Source organism: Quercus robur, chromosome 11, assembly GCF_932294415.1.
Source record: "Quercus robur chromosome 11, dhQueRobu3.1, whole genome shotgun sequence".
In the NCBI taxonomy this organism is placed as follows: Eukaryota; Viridiplantae; Streptophyta; class Magnoliopsida; order Fagales; family Fagaceae; genus Quercus; species Quercus robur.
The window spans coordinates 5,439,942-5,458,285 of NC_065544.1; the positions used below are offsets into that span (position 1 = coordinate 5,439,942).

The window sequence follows — 18,344 nt, forward strand, 5'->3', positions numbered from 1 at the left end:
GGAGAGACAGAAAATAGGAGAAAAAGTTTTCCCTCTTGAGCCCACTTTTTTTATCCTCCCAAATCGAGAAGAAAATGAGGAGGGAAAAATGGTAAGAAATGCATTTTACACAAATACCCCTATTTTATTACACTCACCTACCCCTCTCACTTTCCCACTATTATATAACAAGGATATAATAGTCAATTTATATAAACTACATTTTTCATCCTACCTTTTTTCTCTCCAACCAAACAAAAAAGTTTTCCACCCTTCCACTTTTCCATTCCTCCAACCAAACACAAATGAGGGGAAACCAAATCTTTTCTATTCTCCCACTTTTCTACTCCTCCAACCAAACGGATCCTTAAACATATCTTTTTTATGAGAAAATTTGTACTATTAAAGCAAATTAACTGAAAACAGAAATCTGAATCTTGTTTTCAGATAATTCCATCTAAATCAAGTGAATCTGCAAAATCTATTATGCTATGCAGGCAAAGGAAAACAAGCGAATCTGAGCAATTTCAATGCAAAAACTTTAAAACAGGCAGATAGAATATATTTGTCCAACACAGGACCTCTCAGCATAAAATTTCACCTTGTTCCTAAAAACAGACAACCCCATACTCTAATTATAATACCAATTAAGAAGGTCTAATAAGTCAAAAGGACCGAACAAAAAAGATTGATAGAAGTAAACCCACGACATAAAGAGAGTAACTGAAGAAATGCACTAATCAAAGAGGGAGAATCCCATATCTTCATCCTCACTCTCCTCTTTCTTCTCCTCTTTCTTCTCTTCAGCAGCGGGTGCAGCACCTCCTGAAGGAGCTGATGCAGCACCGCCTCCAACAAAAGCAGTGGCAGCCGGAGCACCAACAATCACCTACACCACACATACAAATTCTACTCAAATCTCTCACACACAACAAAGTAACATACTTCCAAGGCAGCCTTAATAAAACCCCCAACACACACATACAAATTTCCTTTCACCAAATATTCATAGCCGAACAAGAAAAAACTCAACAGAAAAGAGTCAAGAGATGTAGTTATATTATAAAATAAATCAGGTTAAAATCCAAATTACAGTCTTTAAGTTGTGGCAAATTCTCATTTTCATTCTAGAGTTTAATTTTTCACATTTTAGTCCTTAAACATTACAATAATACAACAGATAGTACTTCATTTTGAGTTGTGGGCAGAAAGTGTACACCAGTTAGCTATCTCCCTAAGGAGGTATTTGGTTTACTGTGATGTGCCCTTAATATGATGCACATTACGATGATGTCACCTTAATCTCATTACCTTCCTCTACCTTACAAATTGCAGTAAATTGGCTGAGAATCAAGGCTTCATTGACAATGGATTGCTGTTTTTTGCAGCGATAATAAGTTCCCTTCGATGCCCTCACAACTATAGAACTGTTATCCCTGGAAGTGAAATTCCAAAGTGGTTTATGCATCAAAGTATTGGGGATGAGGTTAGTATTCAAGAACCTAATTCTCTTTTATGTAATGAGTGGATCGGGATTGCTGTTTGCGCTATATTTTGTTCTCATCCACATCACCAAATCCTCAAAGAAGGTTCACTTGCCTGTTGGTTGATAGTCAACGTAAAACAAATGCCTGACGCACCAGGCACGCTCGACATTGTTCCTTTATCGGATCACACTTGGCTACTTTATTTTAATCCTCAAATTTACGATTTAGGTGGTATGTTATATTGGACCTTAAAGTTTTCTATGCCCATAGGGGTATCTACCAAGCTAGCAAATCTACCTATTTAGGAAGTGAGCAAGGGGTGTTAGAAGAATAAAGTGAAAAATAAAGGGCCGAGGAAGAAAAGGTCCTAGTAATTAGTAGGTGGGCTAAAGGTCACTTACAAAAGTATAAGAAAAGAGCACCTTGAACTGTTTCTTGAGAGTTGAAGATTCAAAAAATGGGGGATTTGGATTCTTCGAGCATTTTATATAGGATGAGAGGATGAGCAGGAAAGTTCCCACTAGAATCCCTATGAAAAACCTCCACCGAAAGATTTTCATCACATCATAGAACGTGGGGGACAAGGCGCCGTGTGAAGTAATTGCTGAAACGTCCTAGATATCGAAGCGTCAAGAGCGTGCTCATTGTAGGTGAAAAGACACTCACATGTAGGAAGGTGCCATAGGCGTGGGAGATACAGTAACATAAAATCGAAACCCTATTTTTCTCAGAGAAGAGAAAGATTGGAGTTTCAAAGGTCTATTATGGGGATAAGAGAATCGGATAAGGGTGTTGGGCCAAGGGCCACATCTGAGGATGACAAATAGCCCGAGGACAACCAAGTATTAATAAAGGCAATTAGGTTATTGGGGCAAGGATGAGGGCCGGTAGTAGCAAACAGGCAATGTTGCCCGAGGAGCTAAACTTCCTCAAAAATTAGAATTGAAGTCTAAGGCCTGACCACCCAACAAATATTGGGCAAGGGGAAACCATGCTTGGGAAGATAAGTTTCAAAGAGGTGAGTCAACAGAAAACTGAGAAATATCTAAGAAGAAAGCTGCTACCACCACATTGAATGCTCTGCACCTAACCAACTGGCCGCATTAATGTGGAGGTGATGCCTGAACAGTGATTTTCAGCCTTATAGTTACACACAGAGACTTCAAGAAGGTTCTGATGGGACAAGCATTTGGAAGATTAGTTATTTGATCAACAAGTGGAAGGCTAAGATGAGAGGAGGAGGAACATAAAAGGGAAAGGATTCCTTTACATGGAGGGGGCATCTGGGAAAAGAGAGAGGGAAGCTAAGAACTCAATGTAACTAAGAACTCTGAACATTTGTACAAGTCTGAAACTTATATAAAAACATACCTTCCTCGGACTTGACCGATGAATATTTTTCTCTTCAAATTGTATCTTTCAGTCATAACAACATTAGATTAACTCACTGTGATCCATATTTAATTCATTAAGTTTTCATCTATTATGCTCACTCTCTAACAAATTTATTATTGTGGGCCTGTTGAGCCACTGTTCTTAATCGTTGGGCTTTGGGTCGATTCGAGCCCTTACAATATATATATATATATATATATATATAATTCTTTTGGTATTAGTTAGTATTATTAATCTTTTCAAAATGGATTTAAATATGGATCTTGGTAATGATTGGTGTTGCAACACTAATTGTCACCCAACCAATGACCATGCATGAATTTTTGAAAATTTTCTGATTGAAGCAATAAGATTAGAAGATTGAATGTTGCGTTCTAAGATGGTGTGATTCTCTTGATTCTTGCTGGATGATGAAAAGCCCTTTTTTTTTTTTTTTTTCCTCTTATTAATTAAATTAATTACATCAAAACAAGAAGCCGATTTACAAAGGATAATACATGCTCATAGCCCAAGGCAAAATAGTGCTGGCGTGACCAATTATTTGGCCTAGATGTGTAGCCAAAAGCTGTTTACAATGCACATATGCGTAAAAGCAACCTTCCCAATAAATAATTTAAAGTTGGTTATTATAGAAATAATTAGAAAATATTAATCTCTGCCTCCATTAATTTGGTTTATATCCAATTAGAATTACATGTCAATAATGAGAAAATGCTTGACTGATAAACAAGTGTGCTAAATATAATATTTCAATGTCGTGGATGGGATATATAGGTTCAAACTTTGGTGTCAAAATGTAATAAATAATTTGATTTTTGGATTTATTTTTATAATGAAGAAATTACACGTAAAATGTTGACATGGAAGCAACTTTTTTGAAACTAACCAATCTCCTCTTGCCCACACCATCTTCTTTGGCCACATCTTCCAATCTTTTGCATTGCCAACACTTCACTCCCAACACCTTCAATTCCCAACCCAGTATCCTAAGTTTTCACACCTCACTCTTTCTTTTTTTACTACTTATTACACACATTCTAACCATTATAAATACATACCTTATTCTTGACATAATAATCACTCACTCTCAATCTCTTCCCCTCTCTATTTTCTCATACATTTTTCACTTATCAAATGGCTTTGGAAGCTCCAATTTCAGCTGCTGCCACATTGTTGCATGATGACAATGTTCTTGAGCCATGGACAAAGAATAAGAGGTCTAAGCGTCCTCGTCTTGACAATGAAAACCCACCAACAGAAGAAGAATACCTTGCTCTTTGCCTTCTCATGCTAGGCCAAGGTGACACCAATTCAACCACAACCACAACCACAAATTCATCAACTCCACCTCCATTGCCATTAGCACAAACTGATCTCACTTACAAATGCACCTTATGTAACAAAGCCTTCTCGTCATACCAAGCTCTAGGTGGACACAAAGCTAGTCATCGAAAGCATATTGGAAACCAAGACTCCCTCACCAGCATTGTAACAATAACCAATAACAATTCCAACACACCCTCGAACCCAAGTGGTAAGACTCACAAATGTGCTATATGCAACAAGACTTTTCAGACCGGGCAGGCCTTAGGAGGACACAAGCGGTGTCACTATGATGGTGTGATCCCTATGAACCATAATCATCGTAACTTCGACTTGAATTTCCCGGCCTTGCCGGAGTTCTAGCTAGGTTTTTGTCAACTGGCATTGAATTTGTGCTAAAAGGTGAACTTTTATCCCACATGTATTTGTTTAGTTGTAAGTTACCGATATGTATGACTTTATATTCTTATTATTTGCACATTATTGAATAAATAAAGAATTTAAAAAAAAGGTAGAAAATAAAGGGCTAATTGTAATCAAATTAATGGTTGCCTTAAGTCATTTGTTAAGGTTAAATTTTATAATGCAATCTATTGGTTTTTTATAAGGAGTCGAGTCACTTTCAATTTAAAAGATATTTGTTTATTAGTTTTTGTTACTCTCAATACAGCTGAAACCCAATTGAAGTCTCCTAAAAGTTTTTAACTTGTGGAATTATACCCATATGGCTGCTAGCCATTGAATTTTTTTTTTTTTTTTTGGGGAGAAAAACTAGCCATTGATTAAAATTTAAGAAACACATGGATGTGTGAAGGACAGCACAACACAACCACCTAAAGCAACACACCTATAGATATTTTTTCTTCTGGAAAACGTTTTATTTTTCAGAACATCGATCGTTGTAACGGCAACGCAACTACGTACTTATAGCAATACACCTATTATAAACTTTTGGCTTTTGTTAACCAGTGCTAGTGACAAAGAATTATTCAATACAACATGAAGATATTCACGCGAGTAGTGCCTCTTCCTCCTTGTCCTCCCGTCCGATAAAATCCTGGCATTGTTTTATTTAAAATTAAAAAATAAACTTCTTCAACCAATTCAGAAGCTCCCATAAGTATACTTAAGTAACAACTCAACAGTTGTGAAGAATATTATGTATAAGACAATGCTCTTGAAGTTTGCAATTATTCATCATCAGACCAATCGTTTCTTTCCTAAATGCTTGCAAAATGCATGTGATGAGACTAGTATTAGTTTAACAATTAATCTCAAAACATATCCATTCTCAAACATATTAATGCGTGTATAGGCATGTTTGCTAAGAGTGAGAACAGTCCGTTAGACTTGGGAATGAGCGAAAATTGGACTAAGTCATAATAAAGCTTGAACTTGAAGCTCGAACAATCTTGAACAATTTCAAGGTTTTTTTTAATTGAAATTTAATGGCAATAAAGCCTCAACGTTCGTGTGTCTAGTATAGTTTAACTTGATATATCTTCATATTTTCACCAAAAGTATAAAGGGTGCAAATCCCCCTTTACAACCCAAATAACATTATTAATTTATTAGTATTAGACTAGGGAACCCATTATATTGCACCTAAGGAACGGTAACTTTAACCCTCGTGTTAGAACGGGCAAAACAACCGAATAATATTTCAAGAAGATAACTATTCCATTTTAAACTAATTTCTACATGCCAGTATCCTAAACCTAAACCCATTAAATTGACCTGAAAACCTCACTTCTTGTAGAAAATAATGGAAAATAAGAAGGGCTGGGAAGGGTTTTAAAATCCTTCCCTGCCTTTCCTTTGGACCTATGATTACAGCTCTCATCCAATACATTAGAACTTCTCCTTCACCTTTCCCCTCCACAGGGGCCTCTGTACATACGCATTCACCAAAGTCATTTTAGGATTTTGAGAATTAGAAATAAAGGAATCCAAAGAATCATGTATATATATACATGATTCTTTGGAGATTATTAAAACAATATTTCTTGTCATGACTCATGAATAAGCAGTTACATATTACATTTAGTCAATCAAGTGTATTCTTCCATAGTATTCATTAGAAAAATTTGTACTTTAAACATATCTTTTTGTTTTTGATGAGAAAATTTGTACTATTAAAGCAAATTAAACTGAAAACAGAAATCTGAATCTTCTTTTCAAATAATTCCGTCTAAATCAAGTGAATCTGCAAAACCTATCATGCTATGCAAGCAAAGGAAAACAAGTGAATTTGAGCAATTTCAACACGGAAACTTTAAAACAGGCAGATAGAATATATTTGTCCAACACAGGACATCTCAGCACAAAATTTCACCTTGTTCCTAAAAACAGACAACCCCATTCTCTAATTATAATACCAATTAAGAAGGTCTAATAAGTCAAAAGGACCGAACAAAAAAGATTGATAGAAGTAAACCCACGACATAAAGAGAGTAACTGAAGAAATGCACTAATCAAAGAGGGAGAATCCCATATCTTCATCCTCACTCTCCTCTTTCTTCTCCTCTTTCTTCTCTTCCTTCTTCTCTTCAGCAGCGGGTGCAGCACCTCCTGAGGGAGCTGATGCAGCACCGCCTCCAACAAAAGCAGCGGCAGCCGGAGCACCAACAATCACCTACACCACACATACAAATTCTACTCAGATCTCTCACACACAACAAAGTAACATACTTCCAAGGGCAGCCTTAATAAAACACCAACGCACACATACACATTTCCTTTCACCAAATAGTCATAACCGAACAAGAAAAAACTCAACAGAAAAGAGTCAAGAGATGTAGTTATATTATAAAATAAAACAGGTTAAAATCCAAATTACAATCTTTTAAGTCATGGCCCAAATTCTCATTTTCATTCTAGAGTTTAATTTTTCACATTTTAGTCCTTAAAACATTACAATAATACTACAGATAGTACTACATTTTGAGTAGTGGGCAGAAAGTGTACACCACTTAGCTATCTCCCTAAGGAGGCATTTGGTTTGCTGTGATGTGTCCTCAATGTGATGCACGATGATGTTTTATTCTTGTCTTGAGATTACATTAATATAAGATTACAATAATGTAATATTACAGTGTAATGCAACATCGCTGCGAACCAAACGCCTCTTAAAGCAATTCTAAACCTTAATGTTCTTATCAAGTCAGTTCTCTCATTAAAAGTGTCATTTATGAAGTTGATACCATTCAACTATGTGGATATGGCATCGACAGTAACGAATGGAACGAAAATGAAAATTCAATCAAACTCGCAAAGCATGTAATAATTTGGGTTTTTTTAACCTACTTTACATATTGCAAAATCACAGTACAAGTACCTTAATAATCAAACTAACATTTGCAACACATAAAAATCATGGGTTATGGTTGCATAAATAGTTTCACTGTTCCTAATAGCTCAAACATTTTAGGATCTAACATAACACAAGCAAAGAAACAACCTTAAAAGAATCGAAAAGCAAAAAAACGATACAAAAAGAAGAGAGAGACCTGGAAGACGGCGGAGGAGGGGGTGACGAAAGAGAAAGAGGACTGGACACCGCCGGAGGAGTCGGAGGAGAGAGCGGTCTGAACGAGCTTTCTCTGAAGGTCGAAGGTGGATCCGGCTGAAGCCTCCAGATCTCCCGATAGAGATTTACCTGTCCATTCGTCTCCCGAGTTTCTGCACACGAATGTGAACACTCCCATCTCTAATAAATCAATCAATCAAACAATTCGATTTTTCAGAGAAAAAGAGAGTGAGAGGCTCTGTCTGTACTATGTATCTGACGGCTTCGCTTGCACAAAAACCCTAGGACTGGTTTTTATATAGAGAGGATGTGAAGCTCAACTTCTTGGAAATTACCTTTTTGTCCCTGTATTTTTCCTGGTTTTAGGTTTGTTCGGTGTCCATGGGCCGGGCCGGGCCGGACCACTGAGAAGCAAAGTGCAATATATAGTAAGAAATATTCCTAAAAAAAAAAAAAAAAAAAAAAAAAAATACAATAAGAAATAATTTCTTTATAATAATCATTAAAAAATATTACTTATTATCAATTAAAATTAATTGAATATGTTTCACCTTAACCAAACAATCCAAAAAAGCATTTTCTCTTCTTCATTTTCTATCTTCCATGTTTACAACCCCAACCAAACACACCCTTAGGATTTTCGAAAAATTGTAAAATATTCTGAGAGTACAATTAATACATAAATAGTAGGTCTCACCATCTATTCTAATTAAAGAAATGATAAAATTACACTTTGATTCTTCAAATTTGAAGTTGTTTTTATTTTAGTATCTTAAGTTTGATATTTTTTATTTAGCTAATTTGTAAATCACACTCTTAAACTTTAGGCTAATTTTGATTTTGCTCTGTAAAGTTTCAAAATTTTGATTTGATTCTCTAACGTTACTGTCTTACCTATCATTTCGATTAGGAGCTCTCCCCACTGGTTGTTTTCAACATAAAGTTATATTTCTCCTAAGAACATCATGGCAAAGATCACCATAGCTATAAAAATGGGTTTGGGATCACGTAGCTGGGAGAAAGATTGAAAACCCATCATTTTTTTCAAGGTTGGGAGTTGCAGAGGATGATTCTATTTTTGAAGTGGGAGAGGGGGATGAGATCTACCCTCCATTTGTTGTGAAAAGTATTTTCTAAATAACTGACTCTTTTTTTTTTTTTTTTGGGTATTTGTTACAATACAAAAGTGAGTCAAAAAACATTTTATAATATTTGACTCTCACAAAAAATTACAAATATATTTTGTAATTTAAATAATTATATAAACAAAAACTTTGACTCTTAAAAACATATCACAAATAGGAAAAAGTTTTACATTTTTTCACCATATAGGAACTTCAATTGAGAAAGCAGCTGTTTTAAGTAAAAGAACTCACTCGTAAACTAGTCAATGATATGTCAACAATCGATCAATGATTGGTACATGGAGAGAGCCCATTGGGAAAAGCAGCTTTTTATGGTGTAGAGTTTATTCGCAGCAGTCTCCTGTTTGGATGATAATTCCGAACAATAATTTTCGGTATTTAAATATTGAAAAAACTGTTGTTTAAAAAAAAAGGAAAAAAATGTTTGGTAGAATAGTTTTTTTAAGAGTGTTTGAGTTACCTTGCTCATTTTAAAGTGTTCAAACACTGATTATAGAAAGTTCCTCGTACCCAAAAAAAAAAAAGTTTTCTAATCTGTTGGACTTGTTTTTTATTTTTATTTTATATATTAACAAGAGGAAATGTTTTCCACAATACCAAACACAGAAAAATACTACACATTTGATCAGTTGAGCTGTTCTTTTCAGTTTGTTAATGGCATAGAGGAGGTTGACTTTGGTTTGTAGGCTCACAAACCAGGACTAAAACTGGCCCTTATCGTTCACTGCTGCAAGAAACATATGCCACAGCCCAGTTGTAGATCATCTGACCAGTTGAATAACTAGAAGCCAGTAGTGAGTGTGTGAGATTGGGAGATGGTAAGGAATAGGATAAATTCTCTTTCTTTGCTTCATATTTGGTGGGTATTGAATAACACTGTCAAGAATCTTTCTTGGGCTTGAATTTACTACTTGGAGAGAGTGAACAATATTTAGAAATACATCTTTCTCTGTGCTTTTAATTGGAGGACAACCTTCACAAACCAAAAATTCGTATTGAAGAATACAATTATTTTTGTGTGCCTGCTACATTACAAGTAAAAAGACTTTCACTCCTTGAATGGAAAAAACCCTATTACGAAACAAACAAACTATAGTAGAAAACTTGAAAGCTAACTATTTTTCGGATTTCACGAACTAAAGAATTTTATGTAGGATTTCATGCTGGACACCACAGAATTTCAATCCAAAAATTCTTTGAATTTCAATGCAGAATCGATACAATTAAATTTTCAACCCAGAATGGATGGCAACTACCCCACCAACAAGATTTTCATATTCAACCTTCTGAAACCCTGCAGCTGCTATCATTGAAGCAAATGTCTCCTGCATTCATCAGTAATGACAAATAATATATAAGATACCAGCATCATCCAAATGGAAAAAGTGGCAACTCTTCTCAAATTATAGATTTCAGTCAATTATGCTAGATCATTGTAATTTGGTTTCTTGATGTTTTTGCCTTTTTGTACATTTCCTATGTACTGGGCTGTGTGTTTTTAATAAAATTTTTATGTTACTTATCAAAAAAAAAAAAAAAGTAATAAGAACTATATTTCCTGAGTGCCCTTGGTCATCTGGTTTTTTTTTTTTTTAAGGATATCTATATTTGTCATCACATAATAGGTATATATATATATATATATATATATATTTTGATAGGTAATAGATATTTTCATTAAAGAAAGTATATCACGTTCACAATGATGAACAGCGTACTCGAAACAAATACAAACAAATCAAACAGGAATAGAAACAGATTGCATGAAATAAAAAATGGAAATACATTGTGTAAAACCCCAAATACGAGACCACCCAAACAATGTCCCAACTAGCAAAGACTTCAAAAATCAGCAGATTTCTCAAAATCCTCAAATCAGCAGGTACTGAAAGCATGCATTTGGGTCAAAGCAAGTCCTAGAAGCAATCATAAAGGTGTATATAACTCTCCCCAACTCATCTAAATATCCTCAGTGAATAAAAATCCTTCTTCTATTAATTATAGTAGAAGATTCCATTAATGAAAAAAAAATATTGCGTATTTCACTGGCTGCTGATAAGCCACAGACAGAGAGTTGATAAATAACTTAGAAGCATAAAGAAGCCAAGTTGATACAAACTACTAATGAGCAAGGTTAGATAGATAAAAAATATAAATGATGCATACAAACACAGACAACATAAATTAAAATTAGGACCAGGAGTTATGACAAAGAAATAACATGTCAATGCAAACAACCCACTTTATTCACTTTGTTCTAACAAATCTCTTTAATTTTTACTCCCAATATTATGACATGCATACACAGACCTAGCAACTTTGAGTAAGTAAAAAGACAAATTTTTTTTTTTTTTTTTTCGATAGTTGAGGATGGAGGGATTAGAACTCTGGACGTTCTCATTGGAAATACTAGAAAGTGCCAATAGAGTAACAAAGCTCTTGACAAGTTGAAAGACAACGCTTCAGGAAAGTAACTAAGTAAATAAATCGGGAAAAAATTAAGGAAAAAAAAAAGTTTGTTGTGGCTCATAGTTGCTACATTACAGCACCCAGACCATAATTCCATCAGACAGCCTTAGTTGTCTTAGTACTACTAGACATCAATCAAATTGTAGTGGATAGTAAAATGTAGTGTGGAAGATGGAAGAATAATAACCTGGGAGGGAAATCGGCGAATACTCTCAACCAGGTACTGATAAGAATCCCGATCACCTGCAACTACCTCTCCCACGGCTGGGATGATGGAGAATGAATAATAATCATATCTGCATAAGAAAATGAACAGCACTAAATTAAGGAGAAAGCACACAGTAGCAAAGAAAAATACAGCAGAGAGAGGATTAAAATAAAAAGGTTCTAGTAAAGCCTGAAAAATTTTTCATCTGAAAACTGTAAATGCTGTAATGGCACTTTGTTCTTCATACAAAATGAACACAATTTTCTCTAAAGTGTGAAATCTATCCGGAAAGATGTAACATGGCAATATATTATGTTCTTCATGAAATAAACATGTTACTAGGATCATGTGAAAATTAAAGCCCTCCAAGGTGTGTTTAAGGAAGTCAAATTTCAAGTTAGAAAAAATTCATGAAAAACATAATTGTTATAGGGCGTGATGTCTGACACTAATTAGAAAATATGAGATTGTCCAAGCTACAAACACGGTTGATCAAATACAGATTTTGTCCCAAGTAAAGGCACTAATCGGATACTCACAATTCCTTAAATATAGGAGCTTCCACATGGCTGAGTTCAAGGCAAAGGAATCTTCCTCCCCGTTTTAGTACCCTGGTAAACAAAGTCATATAAGCCAACAAGCCAGATAAATATCAGAGCAATAAACTTCTTTAAAAGCAAAAAAAAAAGGTATGACATACTTTCTTCAGTACTGCATTGTAGTTTATTTACTAATAATCACCAAGTCTGAGACAAAATGGGTGGCAAACCCCTCAATACTTTCCACCCATCAATATACGGAAAATTCTCTTGTTAAATTCATACTTCATTCCATATTTCAATCATTTCTGAGTACACACACACAGGTGCATATATATATATGGTAGCAATCAGAAATTGCCTCTGATGTTGGGGTTTCATTCTCGTTCTCCACCTCAGTTTCACTATACAAATTAATTGTTTAGGTCTATGGAAAAATTCCTAGAAGATCAAATCCAGCAACAACCATCTGATCTAGCCTGTGGCTTTTTTTATTTTAATTAAATTTTTTTTTAATGTCTGATAATAACTTGTTTTTCTTTAATACAAGCCAAAGAGAGTATATGTTCAATGATTTGTTCCTCACCAAGTTAGCAATTACACCATTATCAAAAAAAAAAAAAAAAGATTTGACCCATCAATTGGGTAAGTCTCAAGCAATCCCACCACACTAGAATAACACAGGTAAATGATTGAAATAAGAAATTATAATGATGGTCATATTATTGAACATCTAAACTATTTTCAAGTCATCACTAGTTTCCTAACTTCTTCATCTCATAATCCGCAAGAAGACAAGCATTTTAATAAATTTATATAAACATGTTTCAAATTCAAGAACATAATTGATCACTATGACTATGAGATAATTTCAAGTCTGAATGAATGTCAAAAAAAAAAAAAAAAAAAACACATCCACATAAAGAGAATTATAACTTATTGAACAACATTATTAACAAGTTTGGCATTATGATACTTTGTACTGCATGATCTATACTGAATATTAAAGGTTGTAAAGGTGTACAACAACCTTGCTAAGATGTAAGCTTACCTATAAGCTTCAGCAAGAACTTTCTCTATGTGTGTAACATTCCTAATCCCAAAGGCAATTGTGTAACCATCCATTGAATTATCTTTGTAGTTCAAGGCTTCTGCATCTCCCTCCACCCATATAAGGGATTTGTCTTCTCCAAGACCTAAAAAGGTTGGGAGAAATTGTTAATTTATAAATAAAAGCATGAGGATTTATGAGAAAATCATTTTCATTTGCAATCCTCTATGGGAAACATATTTTTCGTCCAATGATAGTTTACTAGCTCCTTTTATTTTACCTCTCTCCAAGGCTCGCTTTTGACCAACATTTAACATTTTTGGGTTGATATCACACACGAATATCTGAGTTTCTTCATGTAAATTATCATCAAGAACATCTTGTGTTGCTCTACTTTTCACACTGTTTAAGGTTTCCAGGATCCGAAAAGCTACATCCCCTGCGAAACTTCAAAAAATTAAAACTCAAGATAAACAAATATTATTCATGCAAGATATTAAGACAAGAATAAATCTGGATTGCACCATAACAAATAAAATACATTTTGCACTAGATAAGGACTTTTATGTGGTAGCCAAGGAATTTAACAGTATACTTCAACTGCTCTATGATGAAGCTCAGGAATTTACTAACCTCTTGACCTTTCAAAATGACAAACTATCTTCTTTGGTGAATCTTTAACAGCTCTATGGTGAAGCATCTAGAGTTCTCCTAAATCTTAACCCCACACAAACCCACTTAGACAAATTCCTTAATTTATCCTACATAACCATACATTAATATACACATCACACATTTATATTCATCACATAATACAGTAGGTTAATGTAATCTCTTTTTCATAATCAAATAATAGACATTCTTCACGTGTTAGCATTAGCATTTTAAAGAAAATGAAGTTCACTATCATTAACGAAGAGGTCATTAAAATCTCATTATATTACCAAAGATACCAAATAAAATTACAAAATACCCTTTACTCTCTTTAGTGTAGGTTTTGAAAAGTAAGAGAGCCAAAGTGATAATCCTCAAAACCACAATGCGGTAATTTGTAATTTACCCTTTTTTTTTTCTCTCTATCTCTTTTTTTAAGGTTTCCCTCACACTCTTTTCAGCCTACATACACAAACAAATCTTAGATTTAATCATTTTTTATTGATAAGTCATTCTCATACTCAATGGATCTTGAACCCATGATCTCAACCCCTGTCCCATTATTATGAAAGGAGGAAGTGCTATTTGAGCTAGAGCTCATCGGCAACCTCAGATTTATCATTGCACACGGTATGCTGACCTGTCCCACCAGCCACATCAAGATGCTTCATTCCAGGAAATGGATTCAGTTTGGATACCAGTCTGAAATAATGGCAAGACAATATGCAACAATGTGAAGGCAAAGAGCTATAGATTTCAAACACAAAATAAAATCAATTTTGCACTTATTAAGGGTCTTACCTATCCTTCCATAATCTATGTAATCCAGCACTCATCAAATCATTCATCAAATCATAATTTGAAGCAACATTGCTGAAGACATTACCAACCATGCGACTTTTCTCTTCTTCGGGTATTTCTTTGAATCCTGAAAAGAAAGTATGGCAAATTTGACATAACATTTGTCTGTGACGCAAGGTAAGATTAAGCAGCACAACACTTATATAAAAAAATTAAATGAAGCAGCAGATAGCAATTACAATAAATTCTATACATTCTAAGTGGCCAAGATCGCACACATATGCTTTTGAATTAACGATAAATGCAATGCACTCAAATTGAAGAAAAAAGCTACTAGATCAGTTTTCATTTCAATGGAAAAAGTTATTTTTGCTAAACAATGTATATAGCCTTAACCCTCGAAAATCCCTGCCTTATTAAGTGGCTCAATTTCTGTTTGTACTGATTACCAATCAAAAAGTATATGAATGGGCAGAGGTACCAATAGGTTACAAAGAACAGTTAAAGAAAGTTGTATTTGTTACTTGAACCATCAATACCCTAATAAAAAATAAGGAACTTATTAGCTTTCCGAATATACCAAGGTTCCATTTTGTTAGCATTAGAAATTGAGGGGTGCTGAAAATTCCCCCCCTTTTGTGATAAACTTAAAGTTACTTGCATGATCTACAGAATATCCTTGCTAAAAGAATTGCAGGAAAAGGAATCTGATTCAAAGGAAGATTGTTAGTTCTTTCACTTACAAAATTCTGATCTTAATCATCTATAATAAAATATTTACCCATGTCTTTGAACTAAAGGAACAATTAATTATCCTAATCTGCAATACCATTTTTTTTTTTAAATGTAGGTCCTATTTTCATTGTTGATTCTAAAATGGCACAATACTAGAAAACCATTAGAAGTTTTTGATTTTTCCTATTTAAAAAAAAAAAAAAAAAAAAAACAACACTAGAAAACCATTAGAAGTTAGTGCACTTACAACTCATGAGCCAAGTCATATATCAAGACCTTAACGCCTTATGAGATAAAAACTTATGCAAATAGAGTGTAGCCACATATCTCATTACTTAGTTGTTCTCAAAAGTTTTTAGTTTAAAAAAAAATAAAAATTGATAAGTAGCTTTTAAAATAAATGTTTATATATACCTTTGTATAGATATTTATGTTTCTCAAAATAATTTTTTTTCTCAACTTTTGGACTTTCCATGCATAAACTTCACATACACTGACTATTAATTCAATAACTACGATTGTTCTTTACGCTAGTATTAAACTATATTGTCTTAGGAAAAGTTAATTTACTTTTTAACGTTCCTCTATAATTTAACTCTTTTTCCCCCTATTTCTCCATAATTTACTAATGAAAAGTCTAATGCCCCATGCCCTTAGGTTGCCTCGAGCAAAAAATGTGGCATTTTGCACTTACGAAAAGAGGGAAAAAAAGGCAAACATTAGCTAACGACCAATGAATCAAATCAGCTCCATTTGTGATCTCCGTAATCCTAATTGCAGCCTAAGCTTATTCTTTATCATGGTTTTCATTTGAAGCACTACTCAAGAAAGGGATGGGATTCTAACATTAAACCCTTCAAATGAAAATTTTGGAATCCAAAGGTCAACAATTTTTATCAGCATTGGAAGGAAGTATTCAAGAACCAAGTCACCTTAATACTCTCAAAATCCTTTTTCCTCAATGTGCAGCATAGATTTATTGTCTGAATGAAAAAAATAAGACACACACACAGAGAAGAGAGAGAGATGGACGAACCAAAACTGGTGGCATGTGAATGCAGTACAGATGTAGAAGAGAACCTGGGTAACAGTTTACTCCCTAACCTCCTGGTCGCCATTCTCAAGGCCATGGCTGTTAACCAAAGAAAAAAAAAAATGGAAGAGTCACATCACAATAAGTGGAGCTCAACATGTGAGAATTTTAACTTTTGAATTTGGCAGGTATAGTGGACACGGAGTTTGAACTCAGAACCATCTAGTCTGATACCACGATAAACTACCACTTGTCCCAAAAGCAACCAACCAAAAAAAAAAAAAAAAGGATTAAGGTTTCAATGAGACATATTATCAAATTCAGCAAACTCACAGAATTAAGGATTCTATGGGACAACAGTGTATGTATTCAACAACACATAAAATTTCTAACTTCTAATTTAATTTTTTTTTTTAAAAACCAAAGAATATTTTTTTGTATCTGGGTTTTTTTCATTTTTTATTTTTAAGCTCAGACTTCAATCAAAATGACTCAAGCTCCAATTTTTATTTTTATATTTTAATTTCTAACTTCTAATTTAATTTAATTTTAAAAAAAAAAACCAAAGATAAATCAAAGAATATTTTTTTGAATGTGGGCTTTTTTTATCTTTTTTTTTTAAGCTCAGACTTCAATCAAAATGACTCAAGCTCCAATTTAAAAAAAAAAAAAAAAAATTTGCACTTCAAGCTTTAAAAAGCATGGGCAGGGCCGGCCCTTCCCTTAGGCGAGTTAGGCAATTGCAAAAATAATGTGGCACATCCTTTTAACCAGAAAAACAAAAATTTTGGTAAATCCTATTAAACATTGGTTCTAAACAAAATCATTGACCAAAAATCAACTAGATAAACTACAAATCCAGTCTAAGAGATTAACCACAAAACAATCACAAATCAAAACCCTAAAAATTTTACCTTTCTCTCTAGTCTCTGCTCCTCCGCCTGGACGGCTGGTCCAGCTGGACCGCCTCAGCCTCTCTCTGATTCTCTGCTCTCCGTCTCTCTCAAGTCTCAACTGCTCACCTCACCTCACCGTATCAGGAATCAGGTATAAAATTATAAATATTTGGGCCAATTTATTTGTTAAGAACTTAAGATGACTTTGTTTATTTGGGCCCTCCCTGTCCCTGGCTGCTTTTGTAACTTTGTTTATCACGTAACAGTTTATCATTATGCCTGCCTGGACCCTCCCTGGACTGGGCGTTAAGTTTGGGCCTTCAAGTTTTTTTTTTTTTTTTTTTAAAGCCTGCATTTTTTTTTTTTTAGTTATAGAGAGGATTTGTTTTGTGTTTTGTGTGTGTGTGTGTGTCTTTTTTTTTTTTTTTTTTTTGGTTGTGGGGGGGTCTTATTAATAAGTCTTGTGTCAGTGTTAATAAGTCTTGTGTCAGTGTTATGGCTGTACTTAAATTTTTGTTATGCTTGTACTTAATTTTTTTTTAATTTATGCAGGTTGAGATTGCTAAAATCTTATTATTGTTCAGTGAAACTACAACAATACTTTTTATATAAATCAGGTTTTATTTCTCATTTGCTCTATATTTGAAAGTTATTTTTTATTTTAGTCTTTATAAATATATTGTTTGATTAGAAATGTCTACTAGAAAATATGCATCTGGATATGAAAAACTTAAAAAAAGAAAAATTAATTGAGTCTCAAAAAGATCAATGGATAAATTTGTTATTAGTAATAAACAAAATATAACACAAAATTTAGATGAAAATATCACAAATGAGCAAGAAGTTCACCAAAATAATTTAGAAGAAAATGGTGTTCAATTTTGCAATACAACAAATCTTGATAATGAACTTCAAAATAATTTAGAAGAAAATGAAAATAATGATGAAAAATATAATATAAAAATATTAAATAAACATTAATTTAATTAATATATAAGTATAAAAAAGGCTCCATTTTTAGTTCTCGCCTTAAGCCCCAAAATGTTTAGGGCCGCCCCTGTTTCCCTCTCATCCTCTCTGCCTCAAATCACGTCACACCG

At 33.8% G+C, this 18,344-nt stretch overlaps 3 protein-coding genes across 4 annotated transcripts; 1 reads left to right on the plus strand and 2 right to left on the minus strand.

Moving 5' to 3' along the window:
* Positions 1–519: 519 nt before the first annotated feature.
* LOC126705725 (60S acidic ribosomal protein P3) lies at positions 520–7,987 on the minus strand. Of its 2 annotated transcripts, none has more exons than XM_050404898.1 (2): positions 7,694–7,987; positions 520–868 (listed from the first exon to the last, which is right to left on the minus strand). In XM_050404898.1, exons 1-2 carry the CDS (start codon positions 7,889–7,891, stop codon positions 716–718), a joined length of 351 nt encoding a protein of 116 aa, XP_050260855.1. In that variant the 5' UTR covers positions 7,892–7,987; the 3' UTR covers positions 520–715. The 2 variants fall into 2 exon arrangements, with proteins under 2 accessions (XP_050260855.1, XP_050260854.1); XM_050404897.1 differs by lacking the exon at positions 520–868 and adding an exon at positions 6,459–6,819 and having other exon boundaries at positions 7,694–7,981.
* LOC126705723 (zinc finger protein ZAT10-like) lies at positions 3,939–4,706 on the plus strand. Its single transcript, XM_050404896.1, has one exon. It carries the CDS (start codon positions 3,996–3,998, stop codon positions 4,545–4,547), a length of 552 nt encoding a protein of 183 aa, XP_050260853.1. The 5' UTR covers positions 3,939–3,995; the 3' UTR covers positions 4,548–4,706.
* Positions 7,988–9,832: 1,845 nt separating the features above from the next.
* Positions 9,833–17,406, minus strand: LOC126705964 (2-methoxy-6-polyprenyl-1,4-benzoquinol methylase, mitochondrial-like). Its single transcript, XM_050405204.1, has 9 exons — positions 17,263–17,406; positions 16,352–16,447; positions 14,581–14,707; positions 14,420–14,481; positions 13,406–13,564; positions 13,126–13,270; positions 12,075–12,146; positions 11,515–11,623; positions 9,833–10,183 (listed from the first exon to the last, which is right to left on the minus strand). The coding sequence occupies exons 2-9, from the start codon at positions 16,443–16,445 to the stop codon at positions 10,082–10,084; spliced, it is 870 nt and encodes a 289-aa protein (XP_050261161.1). The 5' UTR covers positions 16,446–16,447; positions 17,263–17,406; the 3' UTR covers positions 9,833–10,081.
* Positions 17,407–18,344: the final 938 nt, after the last annotated feature.

Excerpts from the sequence above, each read along its gene's own strand:
- LOC126705964 (XM_050405204.1), bottom strand. The coding sequence starts at position 16,445 with ATGGCCTTGAGAATGGCGACCAGGAGGTTAGGGAGTAAACTGTTACCC. Across the intron at positions 14,482-14,580 it reads CATAGATTATGGAAGGATAG|ACTGGTATCCAAACTGAATC; the intron begins GTAAGACCCTTA and ends CCATTATTTCAG. Across the intron at positions 10,184-11,514 it reads TTCGCCGATTTCCCTCCCAG|GAGACATTTGCTTCAATGAT; the intron begins GTTATTATTCTT and ends TGATGAATGCAG.
- LOC126705725 (XM_050404897.1), bottom strand. The coding sequence starts at position 7,891 with ATGGGAGTGTTCACATTCGTGTGCAGAAACTCGGGAGACGAATGGACA. Across the intron at positions 6,820-7,693 it reads CCTCCTCCGCCGTCTTCCAG|GTGATTGTTGGTGCTCCGGC; the intron begins GTCTCTCTCTTC and ends TGTGTGGTGTAG.
- LOC126705723 (XM_050404896.1), top strand. The coding sequence starts at position 3,996 with ATGGCTTTGGAAGCTCCAATTTCAGCTGCTGCCACATTGTTGCATGAT.